The sequence below is a fragment of the Oryctolagus cuniculus genome, chromosome 6 (genome assembly GCF_964237555.1).
Source record: "Oryctolagus cuniculus chromosome 6, mOryCun1.1, whole genome shotgun sequence".
Lineage (NCBI taxonomy): Eukaryota > Metazoa > Chordata > Mammalia > Lagomorpha > Leporidae > Oryctolagus > Oryctolagus cuniculus.
In genome coordinates this window covers 165,735,335-165,752,420 of record NC_091437.1, presented here as the reverse complement: position 1 = coordinate 165,752,420, position 17,086 = coordinate 165,735,335, and the positions used below count along the sequence as shown (strand labels likewise).

Genomic DNA, 17,086 nt, shown 5'->3' with positions numbered 1-17,086 from the left:
CCAGGCTCCTAATTACTAGAGTCGTCACTGAGTTAAGCTGTCCATGCCCTGAGTTCCCTGGGTTTCGGTACTGGCTCCAGCTCCTAATTCTAGCTTCCGGCCGGCGGACCCTTGGAGGCGGCAGGGCGTGCCTCACGTGGTCAGGTTCCTGGCACCCACCCGCCTGGCATTGCAGGCATCTGGAGAGTGAACCCTGGCCCTGCCCCTCAAATCAAGAAAAGAAAAGAAAGAGCAGGGGTCCATTGGCTCCTTGCCGGATTAGTGAGTGGTGCACCGTGGCGTGTGCGGCAGAGAGCGGCCGCCGCCCGAGCGCATGGCGGAGGACTCGCTGTGCACACCGTCAGCCTCCGAGGGCTCCGCAGGGTTTTGAAATTGGGTGTTAAGTGGCGTGTTGACAAACAAGGTTGATGTTTTTTTCATATTGTTAGATCATCTTAAATGCAATTTAATTAATTCAGGCTAGCCCACAGCCTGGGCTAGCCTGAATCTAAGTGGAATGGGGCTGGAAGTTGGGGGCTGTTGTGGGTCCGGAGCTGATGGAGGTGCAGCCCCAGGTCCTGATACGCACAGTGCCTTCTCCCCACTCTGCGGGTGCTGCTCGCCGTGAGTGCTGGGGTGAGCAGAGCACACTGGGGGACTCTCTAGATGAGCTGCAGTCGTCCACGTGAGATCTTAACTTGCTTGTGAGCACTCCTGTTCATGGTCCCAGAGTATCTTGTGCTGGTGTTTTGTTGTGAAGATTTATTTTATTTATTGGAAAGGCAGAGCTAGAGAGAGGGAGACAGAGAAAGGTCTTCATCCGCTGGCTCACTCCCCCGATGGCCGCAGCGTCCAGGGCTGGCCGGGCCGGAGCCAGGAGCCAGGAGCTTCTTGTCTGACCTGGCGCTCCCTGCAGTCCTTGCTCTCCCGAGCGCCCATCCCACCTCAGCCCCGCAGGCAGGGACACCCCAGGCGTCTGGTGCAGAAATGCAGTGGGTGCTGGGTGCTGGGTGGGGGGGGGTTCCCGCTGTAGCACCTGCGCATTCATCGAACTCTCTTTTCCCGTAGACTGGAAACCAACACATATATCAGCCCGTGGGTAAACCAGGTAAGCGAGCGAATGAATTGTACGTCAGACATCTGTGCTTCGATAGAGCAAGCCTGAAACGTGGAATCGTGGCTTTGGGACTAGCTCATGAGGGTTTGTTCATGTTACTGTTTGAGTGGTAGAGAAGAGCTCTCCCTCCACTGGTTCACTCCCCAAATGGCCGAGAGCTGGAAGCTGAATCTGAGTTTCCCACGTGGCTAGCAGGCACCCTTCTACGTAGGCCACCTCTTGTTGCCTCCCGGGTGCACGTGAGCAGGAAGCTGAAATCAGAAGTGGGACCAGGACTCCGACCACAGGATCTTCACTGTTAGGCCACGTGCCCACCCCTCTACAGACCACAGCGAGTGTGGTGTTGACCGCCTCTCACCCACGGGTAGGGTAGTGGAAAGCAGCGGTCGTTGCTGGTATGCATCAGAAACGCCTCCTTGGACTAATGCAGGGTTAGGGTCCGTTGTAATCGTGTTGACGTATTGATTTGTTGAGGAGTTACCTGCTTTCTGTTGATCAATATGTGTTACTTAATGGACGTCATTCCGTTTTACCAGATCCTGCAGCTCCACCAAAGAAACCGCCACGCCCCGGAGCCCCTGGTCACCTGGGCAGCCTTGCCAGCCTCAGCAGCCCTGGGGACAGTTACAACGAGGGCGTTAAGGTGGGCATCTAAACCCTGATACAAACTCCTCTCCTGGGGTTTGCAGCGTCCCTTGGCAGACAGGGTGGGACTGTAGTGGTTGGCCGGCGTCCCTGGCCTGGTTGCAGGCCCTGAGAGTCAGTGAACGTTCTCCTCCCTGCCTCTCTGCGTGATAGATTTGGCGGAGCTCTGTCACACCCCCCTTTCTCGGTACGTCTTCCCGAGACTGCGTCCAGCTTTGTAAGTCAGCTAACACAGGTTCCTCGGGTGGCAGGGACCTTCCGTGGCCACCGTCTCAGAATCTGTAAACAGGACTTCCAGCAGCTCTTCATGAGTGTGTCCAGCCTCAGAACTGCATGTGTAAACGCTGCCTGTCATGAGCGAAGCTTCCTCCAGCCCGCGGGAGCAGCCTCCAGCGTCCCCTGGGAACTGCCCCGCTGCAGGCGTCCCTGCTGGGGACTGCCCCGGGAGCGCTTACGAGAGGGAAAGGAGGCCCCGCTGCTGCGCCTGGCTCGGTCAGAGCCGGCACCTCTCACCTTCCCCTGGAGAACCAATCGCCTCTCAGGATACTTGCGATCTTTCACATTTACTGTCCCTAAAATTGGGTGAGGCCCTGGTTTCCTTAGCAGTGTTCTCTGTTCCTAGTGAGGCACGTGATTAGAAGTAGCTCCCTCGCTGTCTCAGGATCTGACAGCTGTTCTTCCTGTTTGAGAAAGAGAAAGTGTCCTGTGCCGGCCTGGAGTGATAGTCGGCCTGCAGTCCGGAGGGTGAGGACCAGGAAGTGAACACCCGAGTCTGGCTCAGACCCCCCTGCTCACCAGGGGGTGTCGTGCAGGGACAGATGTCCCTCCACGCCCAGGGCCGGGCTAGCAGTTGACAGCTCCCGGACATCCGGGCCACTTGCTAGGACTCCCAGAGACTGCTAGCAACATGCTGGGTGTTCCCACCCTCGGCCCTGGCTAAGTAGCTCAAGAATGAGAAAGACAAGGGCGAGGGTTAGACTGATGAGCTGTTCCCGTTTGCTTCAGCCCCGAGTGCAGATGCCCAGGGTGGCCACGTGCAGCCAGATCTTTTTTTTTTAACTTTTATTTAATGAGTATAAATTTCCCAAGTACAGCTTATGGATTACAATGGCTTCCCCCCCATAACTTCCCTCCCACCCGCAACCCTCCCATCTCCCGCTCCCTCTCCCATTCCATTCACACCAAGATTCATTTTCAATTATCTTTATAAACAAAAGATCAGTTTAGTATATATTAAGTAAAGATTTCATCAGTTTGCACCCACACAGAAACACAAAGTGTAAAGTACTGTTTGAGTACTAGTTATAGCATTAATTCACATTGAACAACACATTAAGGACAGAGATCCTACATGAGGAGTAAGTGCACAGTGACTTCTGTTGTTGATTTAACAATTGACACTCTTGTTTATGGCATCAGTAATCACCCGAAGCTCTTGTCATGAGTTGCCGAGGCTACGGAAACTTTTGAGTTCGCCAACTCCGATCTTATTTAGACAAGGCCATAGTCAAAGTAGAAGTTCTCTCCTCCCTTCAGAGAAAGGTGCCTCCTTCTTTGATGGCCCATTCTTTTCGCTGGGATCTCACTCGCAGAGACCTTTCATTTAGGTTTTTTTTTGTTGGTTTTTTTTTGTTGTTGTTGTTCTTGTTTTTGTTTTTTGGCCAGAGTGTCTTCAGCCAGATCTTAAGAGATGAGGGGCTGGGCACCCCCTTGGAGCTCTGACATAGGTCCATTTCACAATTGTGGAGTGTCACAGTAAATAAATGTCATTTTTTTTAAGGTTTATTTATATATTTGAAAGACAGAAATGGAGAGAGAGAAGGAGGGAGAGGGAAAGAGATTTTCCATCTACTGATTCACTTTCCAAATGGCTGCGACAGCCAGGGCTGGGCCAGACCAAAGCCAGGAGCTTCCTCCAGGTCTCCCACGTGGATGAAAGGGCCCAAGGACCTGGGCCATCTCTGCTTTCCCAGGTCCACTAGCAGGCAGCTGGATCCGAAGTGGAGCAGCCAGGACCCAAACCGGCACCCACATGGGGTGCCAGGACTGCAGGTGGAGCCTAGGCCTCCCCAGCCGAGTGCTGGCCCATAAATGTGTGTGCTGGAGTATGGGAAACAGCTCGATGCAGACCGCTAGGGACCTGGTTCAAGAAGCAGTCAGTGTGAAGCACCTGCGGAGTCCTTTCACCAGCCTGCAAGAGCATGTTCTTTCAGATAGAGACGCCCACCTGTAAGCATGGCTGACCGCAGGACTTCATCCGCGCAGCGTTCAGCCGGAATTTCGGTCTGCATTTCTCCTTGACGGCTTACGTCCTGCTTCTTCATTTTCCGAGTCTTTGACCATCACCTAAGTGGTTGCGGTCGCCCAACCTGGAGAGGGCGGTGGTTTGCCTCTGCCAGCCATGGAGTTTCCAAATTGCCACGCTGGAGAAAGTAGGAAACAAAAGCAGATGTCTTTGTATATGAAGCTTCTGCTGCTGGAAGGTCCTCGTGTATGGCCCCTGGGAGCACCATGCAGGCCCCTTCTGAGACAAGAGCTGGGCGGAGGGTGGAGTACAAACGGATAGATGCTTTATCCAGGCCGCTCTCAGCCTGCTTCCACATTGGAGCCGTGGGCTCCTGCTGTTTCTTCTTGGTGAGCTTCCCCTTGGCCCCCTCTGCAGGAGACACTTCCTGTTTGTGCTGGAGTTTGGACTGGCGTGGCCACGACCCCGCGCAGGGACCTGCACCTCAGTCTGACTGCAGAAGATAAGATACAGGGACTCAGCTCTCAGACGCGATGCAGTTAGGAGTTGCCTCCCTCTTCCTACCAAGTTCTGCCAAACTTGTATAGGCAAGGGCGCGCCTTCTTTCAGACAATTCCAAGGAAAGAAAAGATACTCCAGTTTCCCCAGTCCACTCTGCCTGTTGGTTACAGTGGGACAGCTGTGGTTTGAACAGTAGAGAAGCAACCTAACTCTACTTAGTTTAAAGTGATAGAGCCTAACCGTAAGGTTGGTTCAGAAGAGGGGCTTTGGTTTCGTTTTGTTTGTTTTTACAAGAAGCTCCTGATGTCTTCAGACACAGCCTGAGCCAGACATCTCAGTTGTGCCAGTGTGGCGAGGGGCCCGAGCAGACTGGCAGAGATGTGGAGGCCCGGGGCAGGGGCCTGGGGCCTGAGGGCTGCGCCCCCGCTCCGCGTCTCCGGGAAGGCAGATGGGCAGGTGTCACGTCCGCCCTGCCTGGGCAGAGCCCCCATTCTGTTGACTCTCACGCTGCTGCCACGTCGTCCCTCCCGGGCTTTGCATGCTGTCGCCCTCGTGGGTGCCGCGAGAATGAGCTTGGTGCATGGCGGGCCTGCTTCCTGAATGTGCGGGGCTCTGGAGGAAGACAGCGGCGAGCGTGCTTGTGGCCGTGACTGAGAGCTAGCGGGCGGGCTGTGAGACAAGCTCCCTCTGTGTCGCTCAGTGTTTGTCAGGGTGGGGGGTGTCTGCCGCCTTCATTAATATTGTTTTTCTTTTTTCCCTTTCTCTGATAAATTCCTCTAACTTTTGCTCACCTTCCGTTCGACAATAGCCGTGGAGGGTAAGCACATCGTGTCTGTATGTCTGTCCAGCTCTCTCCTGCACCCAGCTCTGCATGCCGTTCTGGGGAAGCCGGTGGGAGGGCGTTTGTGCTGGGTGCGTTGACAGCCAGATGCCAGCACCAGCGTTGGTGTTTGCCAAAGCCTGACACACGAGCATCTTCACAGTGAATGAGCTGTTGTCCTTTCCTGCCTCATGCTCAGACTCTGGACCAACCAAAGACAGAAGCAACCTGTTCAGACCACCTGGGCAAAGCCCCAAGGGTTTGCAACAGGCACTTGCCATTTTAGGCTGCCCGTCGGCAGCCAAATCGAGGTAGAACACCGTTAGGATGTACAGTTTGGCCCTTTCAAAGAAATACTGCACCTTTTTTGTGCCTCATGTAATTCTGATCAATTTGAATTTTTAAATACTGCCAGTGACCTTGGATGTCCGTGAAACTCTGCCTTTGGTGCCCCAGTTGCCCTCTGAGCTCATTGACACCTGTGGCCTCCTCACCCCCTTCATCCCTCTTGCCCAGGTGAGGCAGCTGAGCTGCAGTCAGCAGCCAGCACAGTGGTGGCTGGAGCCCGGCCAGGGCAGGAGGCTCCTGGCTGTCCCCACGCCAGGGCTTTAGTGGCATCTGCAAGCCTGGCGTCCACTTAGAGCAGACTCGGCGTGCCGGCTTTCTATAATTCTACGAGAACACACGTTTCCATTTCATGGTTTGAGGGCAGCTGAGCCACAGTTTGTACTGCGGAATTCAAACTACATGGAAATTCTTAGTCTTAATGTAGGGTATTTGACCATTTAGCCAAGTAAGTAACTTTCTCCAAAATTCAGTTAATTCTCAGAGTTATAAAATCAATGGCTCGTTTCTCTGGTGGTAAATGATTTTGGGGTTGGGAACATCAAATCACTTTGCTGAAGGAATCAGGATTTTAGCATAATATGTGATTCCGTCTCGTTTCCTTTAACTGAGCTCAAAGTTAGAAAAAACTATGGCTTCGTTTATTCGTTGCTTGGATGAATTGCTTTACTATCATCCTCAAGCTAAACTGTATCCCGTACAAACGAGAACACCAGTTATCTGCTTTGATCTCTTTTAAAGACCCTCTCTAACTTAACTGCGGTGACGTCACACCATCTGCCGACGAGCAGAGAAGTGACCAGCTTCTGTGTTGTCAGCTTCAGCCCCAGGAGATCAGCCCCCCTCCTACTGCCAACCTGGACCGGTCCAACGACAAGGTGTACGAGAACGTGACAGGCCTGGTGAAGGCTGTCATCGAGATGTCCAGCAGGATCCAGCCGGCCCCGCCGGAGGAGTACGTGCCCATGGTGAAGGTAAAGAGCCCGGCCCCGTGACGAGCAGCAGCGTGGGGCCCGTTTCCCGCGCAGGCAGTGGGACCCACTGATGGGGGCGTCAGGGCGCTCCCCACGTCAGACCTGCCGCTGTAGAGCTGTCTTCACAGAAGCCGCGTGGAGGCAGTGCGAGGGCTTGATCTCGCGGGAGACGGCGGCATGGCGCCCCCTGGAGGCAGGGCAGTCCACACGCCAGAGCTCGGAAGTGCAGTGTGTGGGAACAGAGCCAGGACTCAAACGCGGGCCTCTGATGCAGGGTGTGGGTGTCCCAGTGTCATCGCAGCCACTGCATCAAACAGCCAGCTGGCAGCCATGTACCCACCCCTCGGCTTAAGGAAGGCAGCGCGGGAGCCCCTGTCCCCATGTACCTTCCTCTGACTGCCCTTCCCCGAAGGGATGGTGTCAGGAGTGCAGAATCATCGTTCCCACTTGGGTCTTTGTACTCTCCCAGTGTGGCTCCCTGAGTCCCTCACGGGATTACTTGGCGTGCTTCCACGCTGGGAGCGTCCCTGGAGCGTCCCTGGAGGACAGACGCTGCGTGGGCGGGGCTGGCCCAGCGTGGGAGAAGGCTTCCCACTCTGCCACCGGTGGGATTCCTGTCGCTTGCACCTGTGTTCGTCAGCCCATTCCTCAGGGACTGGCGTGAGGCCTGCCAGCTCTGGGTCTGCGGGGAAGGAGTGAGGGCTTCGACCTTACAAGTTAGGGCTCAGCGCCAGCAAGAGTGGATTCGCCTGAAGACTGGCGGAAGCGGGGCAGGCCTTCGCACGGCAGTTAAGATCCCACTTGGGACGCCCATCCCCCGTGGGCGGGCCTGGGTGCTCAGTCCCAGCTCCCTGGGGGGCCGCAGGTGATGGCGCGAGTACCTGGGTCCCTGCTCCCTACGTGAGAGACCTGGAAGAGTTCAGGACTCCCAGCTCACACTTGGCCTGGCTGTTGCTGTGCAGGTATCTTGTGAGTGAATCTGTGGATGGATGATTCTCTCTCTGACTCTCTCTCTCTGCCTTTCAAACAAAATAAAAATAAACAAATCGGGGGCCAGCATTGTGGCATAGTAGGCTAAGCCTCCGCCTAGGATGCCAGCATCCCATATGGACGCTGGTTCGGAACCTGGCTGCTCCTCTTCTGATCCAGCTCTCTGCTACGGCCTGGGAAAGCAGTGGAAGATGGACCAAGTGCTTGGGCCCCTGCACCCACGTGGGAGATCCGGAAGAAGCTTCTGGCTTCTGGCTTCGGATCTGCCAAGCTCCTGCCATTGCAGCCATCTGGGGAGTGAACCAGCCGATGGAAGACCCTTCTCTCTGTCTCTCCCTCTCCCTGTAGCACTCCCTCTCAAATAAATAAATGGAAAAAAAGCTAAAAGCCGGACGAAAGGAAACAAAGCTATGTCATGGAAAGGGAACATGACCACATTGGCTTTTGTCTTGCTGTTTGCACTGATTGTGGTTCTTGTCTGGTAGGAAGTCGGCCTGGCCCTGAGGACATTGTTGGCCACTGTGGATGAGACCATCCCTGTCCTCCCGACCAGCACACACCGAGAGGTAGGCACGTTCCGGGAGGTGCTGATGACAGTGTTCAGTCTGTGACCTGCAGACGCCGGCTGTGGCTGCTCTGTGGCTGATGGCCTTCTCCCCGCTGTGACGCCTGCCGCTACCTGGCCACTCACGGCAGAGCCTGCAGGCGCTCAGGTCCCACGTCCCGGCTCTGCTGCTGCCGGCCAGCTGGAGCCGCACTAAAATGCCGGGTGGCTGTGCGTGGTGCATCAGGACACAGGTGGGAGGCGCTGTTGGGTCTGTGGTCCCAGACGTGATCTCAAGCTCTTCAAAACACTGGTTTGCAATGATGCTGGTTTCCCATTGAAAGCGGTAATATAAGAATTCCTTTTAAATTATAAGCATATTTAAATTGTCTCCTAAGGAACCCGAGTTCAGTGACGATACTGTGTCCCGGCCACCACCATCCCTGCCGCCCTGTGGCGATTTTGCCCTGCTTACGTGACTGACAAATGAGGGGAGCACCTGCGTTTCCTCCCCCTGTGGGAGGGCCCCGTTCTGTGGTTGGGGTCGACGTCCATGTGTGTGACTTCTGCGTGTGAGGTGTGTCCCTTTCAGAGCAGCGCCCAGGGCCTGGCCTGGCCCGGCCCCCGCCTCATGCCTCCTCTCTCCACCCAGCGCCATGTCCCCCTGTCCCCAAGCATTGCCCTTTGGCCCAGTGCGGAGTATCTTCCTTGTTTTGAATTCATTTCAGATGTACAGAAAAACTGAGATTCATGCAGAGGATAAGCAGATGCCCTTTACCCAGGTTCCAGAACCTTTGTCACTGTCCTCACGCATAGCCCTGTGTCTCAGGCACTGTCCTCACGCATAGCCCTGTGTCTCAGGCGTGTCCTCACGCATAGCCCTGTGTCTCAGGCGTGTCCTCACGCATAGCCCTGTGTCTCAGGCGTGTCCCCGCCCGCACACGCCACGGCCTGCTTCACCCTTTGAAGAGCAGGTCCTGTGTACCGTGCAACGTTGCGGTGGCATCTGAGTTGACAGGGCCACTCGTGCGTAAGCACCGTATGGCTGTAGCGTTCTGGAAGCTTCCATCAGCGTAGTTTGTTTTCCTGCTCCGTGGGTCAGGTTCTGTCTTGGTGCTTTTCCTCCAGTGTGAGAGCAGCCAGGGCCACGCCTCACGCGTCACTTAGGCCTTGCCTCCCCTGGGACAGTCCCCCAGCCTGTGTTGTCTCTAAGGACGTTCACGTGACATTCTTGGTCTACAAAATTGGCGTTTACACCTGATGAGACTGAGGCTTTGCGTCTGCAGCAGGAACGTGCGCGGTGAGGCGGACTCCCGCGCTGGGCCTGCATCTGCCCCGGTGCGTGCGTTCTGCTGAGTCAGGCGTTGCCGCTAAAGAACTGGAGGACACGGCTGCTGGGGGCTGCTCTTTGGCGGATGCACAAAGCCACTTAAATCATTTTGGAAAATGCCTCTGACATTTGCCACAGGATAACTTTAAATTCTTGGCCAACTGGGAGATTGCTAGCTTCACTGGGACTCGGATTGCCTTTCTCTGACGAGCAACAGCTTTGCCAAAAAGTGAAGTTTTATATACCAGAGGCAAGAAGATGGCGTCCTAGCCTGTGGGTAGCTCGGCAGAGCTGTTTGCCAGCACCGGCCCAGCCCCAGCAGAACTGCACACTGCTCACCACCCTGCAGCCCAGCCCAGCCCAGCCCAGCAGAACTGCACACTGCTCACCTCCCTGCAGCCCAGCCCTGCCCAGCCCAGCCCAGCCCAGCAGAACTACACACTGCTCACCTCCCTGCAGCCCAGCCCAGCCCAGCCCAGCCCAGCCCAGCCCAGCAGAACTGCACACTGCTCACCACCCTGCAGCCCAGCCCAGCCCAGCCCAGCCCAGCCCAGCCCAGCAGAACTGCACACTGCTCACTACCCTGCAGCCCTGCCCAGCCCAGCCCAGCAGAACTGCACACTGCTCACCTCCCTGCAGCCCAGCCCAGCCCAGCCCAGCCCAGCCCAGCCCAGCAGAACTGCACACTGCTCACTACCCTGCAGCCCTGCCCAGCCCAGCCCAGCAGAACTGCACACTGCTCACCGCCCTGCAGCCCAGCCCAGCCCAGCCCAGCCCCAGCAGAACTGCACACTGCTCACTGCCCTGCAGCCCAGCCCAGCCCAGCCCAGCCCAGCCCAGCCCAGCCCAGCAGAACTGCACACTGCTCACCGCCCTGCAGCCCAGCCCTGCCCAGCCCAGCAGAACTGCACACTGCTCACCACCCTGCAGCCCAGCCCAGCCCAGCCCAGCAGAACTGCACACTGCTCACCACCCTGCAGCCCAGCCCAGCCCAGCCCAGCAGAACTGCACACTGCTCACCACCCTGCAGCCCTGCCCAGCCCAGCCCAGCCCAGCAGAACTGCACACTGCTCACCACCCTGCAGCCCTGCCCAGCCCAGCCCAGCCCCAGCAGAACTGCACACTGCTCACCACCCTGCAGCCCAGCCCAGCCCAGCCCAGCCCAGCCCCAGCAGAACTGCACACTGCTCACCGCCCTGCAGCCCTGCCCAGCCCAGCCCAGCCCAGCCCAGCAGAACTGCACACTGCTCACCGCCCTGCAGCCCAGCCCTGCCCAGCCCAGCAGAACTGCACACTGCTCACCACCCTGCAGCCCAGCCCAGCCCAGCCCAGCAGAACTGCACACTGCTCACCACCCTGCAGCCCAGCCCAGCCCAGCCCAGCAGAACTGCACACTGCTCACCACCCTGCAGCCCTGCCCAGCCCAGCCCAGCCCAGCAGAACTGCACACTGCTCACCACCCTGCAGCCCAGCCCAGCCCAGCCCAGCCCAGCAGAACTGCACACTGCTCACCGCCCTGCAGCCCAGCCCAGCCCCTGCAGAACTGCACACTGCTCACCACCCTGCAGCCCAGCCCAGCCCAGCAGAACTGCACACTGCTCAGCGCCCTGCAGCCCAGCCCAGCCCAGCAGAACTGCACACTGCTCACCACCCTGCAGCCCAGCCCAGCCCAGCAGAACTGCACACTGCTCACCACCCTGCAGCCCAGCCCAGCCCAGCCCAGCCCAGCCCCAGCAGAACTGCACACTGCTCACCACCCTGCAGCCCAGCCCTGCCCAGCCCAGCCCAGCAGAACTGCACACTGCTCACCACCCTGCAGCCCAGCCCAGCCCAGCCCAGCCCTGCAGAACTGCACACTGCTCACCACCCTGCAGCCCAGCCCAGCCCCAGCCCAGCCCCAGCAGAACTGCACACTGCTCACCACCCTGCAGCCCAGCCCAGCCCCAGCCCAGCCCCTGCAGAACTGCACACTGCTCACCTCCCTGCAACCCAGCCCAGCCCAGCAGAACTGCACACTGCTCACCGCCCTGCAGCCCAGCCCAGCCCAGCCCAGCAGAACTGCACACTGCTCACCTCCCTGCAGCCCAGCCCTGCCCAGCCCAGCCCAGCAGAACTGCACACTGCTCACCACCCTGCAGCCCAGCCCAGCCCAGCCCAGCAGAACTGCACACTGCTCACCACCCTGCAGCCCTGCCCAGCCCAGCCCAGCCCAGCAGAACTGCACACTGCTCACCACCCTGCAGCCCTGCCCAGCCCAGCCCTGCCCAGCCCCAGCCCAGCCCCTGCAGAACTGCACACTGCTCACCTCCCTGCAGCCGGGCTCAGCACAGCCTCCCCTGCCTCCGAGCTGCTGCCCACTTGGCTCTTTCACCTTGGCCGTTCTCCCCTGCTTCATAGGTGCTAATATTTGCACCCCCAAACTGTGTTAGTAGGCCCTGTCCCTGAGCTCTGATCGCCAGTTGTGTGCCAGGAGCAGTCCGCTTCTCCTTGCTGGCTTCCACAGCCAGTGACACCTGCATGCACTTGCCATCCCCGCCCATCAGCCACTGCTCACACAGGTGCATGCCACACGCTCCGCCGCCGACCCAGCTGGCTCCCCTCCTCCAGGAGCCACCTGGCTCGCTGACGTCCTTCCTCCTCTCTCTGCGCCCTGCCACCAGAGCCACGTTTCTGGCGCGTCGTCTCGATTACTCATCACTAAAACTCTTAGGCCTGCCCTGTGCCGAGCTCCGCAGGATGAGCGTCAGGTTGGCGCGGCGTGTCAGGCCCTTTGCAGCCGGAGCCGGCGTGTCAGGCCCTTTGCAGCCGGAGCCGGCGTGTCAGGCCCTTTACAGTCAGAGCCAGGCTACTTTTTCAGTCCAGGACGTATGCAAGCAGACTCCTGTGACACAGTGGGACACAGTGGATCACCCACTTCTTGGGTGATTGATCCCAGTGCACTCTTAGTGCTCTGTGCACACTTCTCTACTACACGTCTGGTTTTTTCTTGTGTCCACAGTACCAAACGCCTTTGCCTTGCTAAGTGACCAGTAACCGCTAACAGAGCAAATGGGTGAACCAGCATTGGTTGAATAATCAGATAACAGAAGTCCTATGTAAGACTCCGCTGAACGGTGTATCCTAACCATGTAGGGCAGCACTTGGTGTGACGGCTGCTGACGGCTGGGCGTGGCAGGGTGCCCCATGACACCCTCAGACCAGCTCTTGCTGGGCAAAAGGCCGTGCTGAGGTAGAGCTGGGAGTGTAGAAAGGGCCCAAGACCGGAAATGAGGACGCGTGGTTTTGCCCTGGATCCAGGACCTGAGAGCTGTGTGGCTTTCAGCAAATCCCGCGGTTGTTCCCCACGAAGAGAACAGGCTGTGTGCTCTGGGGCTCTGTCGGGCTCGCTGAGTCTGTGACAAGCCGGGCAAGCCGGCCTGTCACTGAGAGCAAGACATCTAAACCGTAAACGGGAAGATGTCGTTTCTGCGAGGAGTGAGGGCTTTGGAGGGGAACAGCAGAGCCTCCTGGGCACGACGTCCGGGGCGCTGTGCTGCCGCAGGACGGGTGGGTTTTCTGTCCTGTCGCTTTAAGCGAGGTTTGCTTGAGGGGAAGAGGTAAGTTGTCCCGTGGAGCACCTCGAAAAAAGGCTCGTGCCAGTGCCGCGGACGTTGCGTGCGAGCAGCCCTGCTCACTGTCTCTTGTGCTTGCAGATCGAGATGGCGCAGAAGCTGCTGAACTCTGACCTGGGCGAGCTCATCAGCAAGATGAAGCTGGCCCAGCAGTACGTCATGACCAGCCTCCAGCAGGAGTACAAGAAGCAGATGCTGACGGCTGCCCACGCCCTGGCAGTGGACGCCAAGAACCTGCTCGACGTCATCGACCAAGCAAGACTGCGAGTGCTCGGGCAGACGAGGCCGCACTGAGCCGCCCGCCAGGAGCGCGTCCCCCTGCCCTCCCTGGAGGTGTTCTCGGCCTTCCACCAGCAGCGAGGAGTTCACCCCGTGTCCTCGGGCCCAGCATTCACGGCTCCAACCCTGGAAAGACAGCTGGTCGAAAGTCGTCTCTCCTAAGTTTAACCACGTTTTCATTTGGGTTTATTTTTTTTTTAATCATGATATTCAGAAAAGTCCGGGATCCTAAAGTGTGGCATTTTTCTGAGAGTGGAAATTCTGCGTAAGAAGCTCTTAAGACTCGTGGAGAATGGCTTCTGTTCACCTTCGGATGTGTTTTAGTGGAACGGCCAGGGGTGGCGTGTGGACCTCCGGGCCACCTTCGCGGCCTGTGCAGAGCAGAGCGTGACCTGCAGAGTTCCGGGAACCGCGAGCTGAGGGCTCTGTGTCTGCGGGGGACATCACCAGACCGGAACTTCGCTTTGGTAGTGCCCCCTTCCGTTGCAACATGACCCCACCTTACAGAGAACACTAGAGCTCTATTTTGAAGACTTGAGTCGTTTCAGAAAAACTTCACCCTTTCTGAATTTCCGCCTTTCCTTTCATGTGAATATGTGAAGCTTTTGGTTGGACACTAGCTGTAGGACACAACTGAAAACTCGTCTTTTTCACCAGAATAATGTGCCAGTTTTTTGTAGCAATGTTGTTTCTCTTGAAAGCAGAAGTGCTTTATACCAGAGCGCCTCCAAACTGCATCGAAAGTTCCAGACCCATCCCTGTTTCCATTTTTATATAATTTATAAAGAAAAGATGAAAGCCATGTTGACTGTTCCGCAGCCACTGGAGCTCACTAACCCATCGTGTGTGTCTTCCCGGAGAATTACGCAGAGGGATTCGGGTTTCTTCAGATTCAGTTACACCTTCCATTCTGTTAAGTCACGTTGAAGAATGCGCCCTCCCTTTGGTGTGTTGGGGGATATAAATTATTCTCAGGAAGAATGTAACGAGCTGTACATTACTCAGCCTATTAAAGAGGTGTTACCGGTGAGCTGCTTGCGGCGGTGTTCTTGCGTCCGCCTCTCCCTTCGAGCTGTTGGAAATGGTTAGGTGGCTGCCAGGTGAAACAGCAGAGGAGCGCTCAGTGGTCGTTCCGTGTTCGCTTTGTCTTCCTGCCCAAACAGGACGGCCCAGCGTAGCCCCCTTCCCGTCCTGTCTGCACTGAGCAAGTGCAGAGCCATGAAGGAGAAATGGCGTCCGCCTCCCGGAGTTCTCACCCGCGGCGCGCTAGGGGAGCGTTTACGTGCAGTTCGCGTGTTAGGGTGTTGGGGGCATCCATCACCCAGACCCGCCCTGGTCTCACTGGAACCCCTGAGCTGCAGGGCTGGGAACTGTGAAAGAAGTCGGCCCTGGAGCAGGCTCCCCGGGGCGAGGCGGGGGTGGGAGGTCCAAGGGAGTGCTCTCTACGGATGCGTAGATTCCCTGTGTGCATAATCAGTGCCATCTCTGGGTAGACGACCCTGACCTCATCTAAAGAAGGTACCTCGGCATTGTCGACCTTCTGAGTTCTCTCTGGCGCCCTGGGGTCACTTGAGCCTGTTTGCTCATCTTTAAAGTGGCAATTGTGAATATTGAAGAAGTAGGGGCCGGCGCTGTGGCACAGCGGGTTAGTGCCCTGGCCTGAAGCGCCGGCATCCCATATGGGCACCGGTTCTAGTCCCGGCTGCTCCTCTCCCGATCCAGCTCTCTGCTGTGGCCTGGGAAAGCAGTGGAAGATGGCCCAGGTCATTGGGCCCCTGCACCCACGTGGGAGACCCAGAAGAAGCTCCTGGCTCCTGGCTTCAGGTCAGCACAGCTCCAGCCATTGCGGCCATGTGGGTAGTGAACCAGCAGATGGAAGACCTCTCTGTGTCTCTACCTCTCTCTGTAACTCTGTCTTTCAAATAAATAAAATAAATCTTAAAAAAAAAAAAAAAGATTAAGTCCAGCACCCGTGGTAAGGGGTTGGGGTCTGGGCGGCCTGTGCACCCGTGGTGAGGGGCTGGGGTCTGGGCGGCCTGTGCACCCGTGGTGAGGGGCTGGGGTCTGGGCGGCCTGTGCACCCGTGGTGAGGGGCTGGGGTCTGGGCGGCCTGTGCACCCGTGGTGAGGGGCTGGGGTCTGGGCGGCCTGTGCACCTGTGGTGAGGGGCTGGGGTCTGGGCGGCCTGTGCACTGTAGCTTGTTCATCCCTGGCTTCAGCGCACTGGACGCCGGCCCACCCCCTGTCCACCTGTGAGCCTGCAGCTGTGCAGGCACTGCCCGCCGTCCCTGGGAGGGCCTGGGAAGATGCCTCACGGCCAGCCTTTGTGGGAGAGCCTCACGCTGCTGTGTGGATAAAGAAGGTGCGTGTTTTGGTTGTGAGAGCGGGTGGAAAGGCAGAGGCTGCGTCCACGTATCGGCTGCAGGTGGCCAGGATGGCAGCTCTGCCCAGAGGGCCCGCAGGCCTGTCAGGAGGACCCTGGGGTGACTTTGTGGAGCAGAACAGAACTCATGTCTGTTAAGACCCGGGAGAAGTGTGCTTGAAACAAGCTTTCTACGGACTCCCTCAGTGAGCGGTGGCGGGTGGCTCCGAGGCCCGGAGAATCCCGGTCCCTGCGAAAAAACATTTCCCATGGACTTTTTCTTTTTAAAAAAATGTGTTTAGTTATCTGAAAGAGTTACACAGAGAGAAAAGGAAAGGCAGAGAGAGTGGTCTTCCATCTGCTGGTTCACTCCCTGATTAGCCGCAGCGGCCAGAGCTGAACTGGTCAGGAGCCACGCGCTTTCTCCGGGTCTGGACTTGGGCCATCTTCTCCTCTTCCCAGGCATAGCAGAGAGCTGGAGCGGAAGTGGAGCAGCCGGGGCTCAAGCCGTCGCCCATGTGAGATGCCGGCACCGCAGGCGGCGGCTCTACCCGCCATGCCGCACCAGCCCCTCCCTTGGACTTTAAACTGTGCCCAGATTTTTTTTTGGGGGTTGTTTTTAAGATTTATTTTATTTATTTAAAAGAGAGAGAAAAATGTTCTGTCTGCTGGTTGACTCCCCAAATGGTCACTCCTGGCCAGGCTGAAGCCAGGAGCTTCATCTGGGTCTCCCACGTGGGTGCAGGGGCCCAAGGACTCGGGCTGTTTTCCACTGCTTTCCCAGGCACCTTAGCAGGGAGCTGGATTAGAAGCAGAGTTCAAACCCATGTGGGATGCTGGCTTCACAGGCGGCAGCTTAACCCATTAGGCCAGAGTCAGCCCAGACTAGGTTTCTTTTCTTTTTTTTTCCCTCCCTCCCTCCCTCCCTTCCTTGCTTTTTTTTGACAGATAGAGTTAGACAGAGAGAAAGGTCTTCCTTCCGTTGGTTCACTTCCCAAATGGCCGCCATGGCTAGAGCTACACTGATCAGGAGTCAGGAGCCAGGTGCTTCTCCTGGTCTCCCACATGGGTCAGGCGCCCAAGCACTCGGGCCATCCTCCACTGCCCTCCCCGGGCCACAGCAGAGCTGGACTGGAAGAGAAGCAACTGGGACTAGAACACGCTGCCCATACGGGATGCTGGCACTGCAGGCGGAGGATTAACCAAGTGAGCCACGGTGCCAGCACCCGGACTAGGGTTCTTTTAGTACACGAAGTCAAGACTGCATAAATATCATTGGTACACTGTATTGTTTCGGAAGTACTTTTTTTTAAAAGTCTAAACGTGGGGCCGGCGCTGTGGCAGA

The 17,086-nt window shown here is 57.3% G+C and overlaps 1 protein-coding gene across 50 annotated transcripts in view; it reads left to right on the top strand.

Annotated features, from left to right (window-relative positions):
* The window catches only part of PTK2 (protein tyrosine kinase 2), a 297,953-nt gene extending 283,543 nt beyond the window's left edge, over window positions 1-14,410 (top strand). For all 50 annotated transcript variants that reach the window (XM_070075578.1, XM_070075572.1, XM_070075548.1 and 47 more), the window contains 5 exons: window positions 1,048-1,087; window positions 1,633-1,739; window positions 6,471-6,626; window positions 8,102-8,182; window positions 13,183-14,410. In XM_070075578.1, the coding sequence (XP_069931679.1) occupies window positions 1,048-1,087; window positions 1,633-1,739; window positions 6,471-6,626; window positions 8,102-8,182; window positions 13,183-13,395 (597 nt within the window). In that variant the 3' untranslated portion in view covers window positions 13,396-14,410. The remainder of the gene's footprint in view (window positions 1-1,047; window positions 1,088-1,632; window positions 1,740-6,470; window positions 6,627-8,101; window positions 8,183-13,182) is intronic.
* The last annotated feature ends 2,676 nt before the right edge of the window (window positions 14,411-17,086 follow it).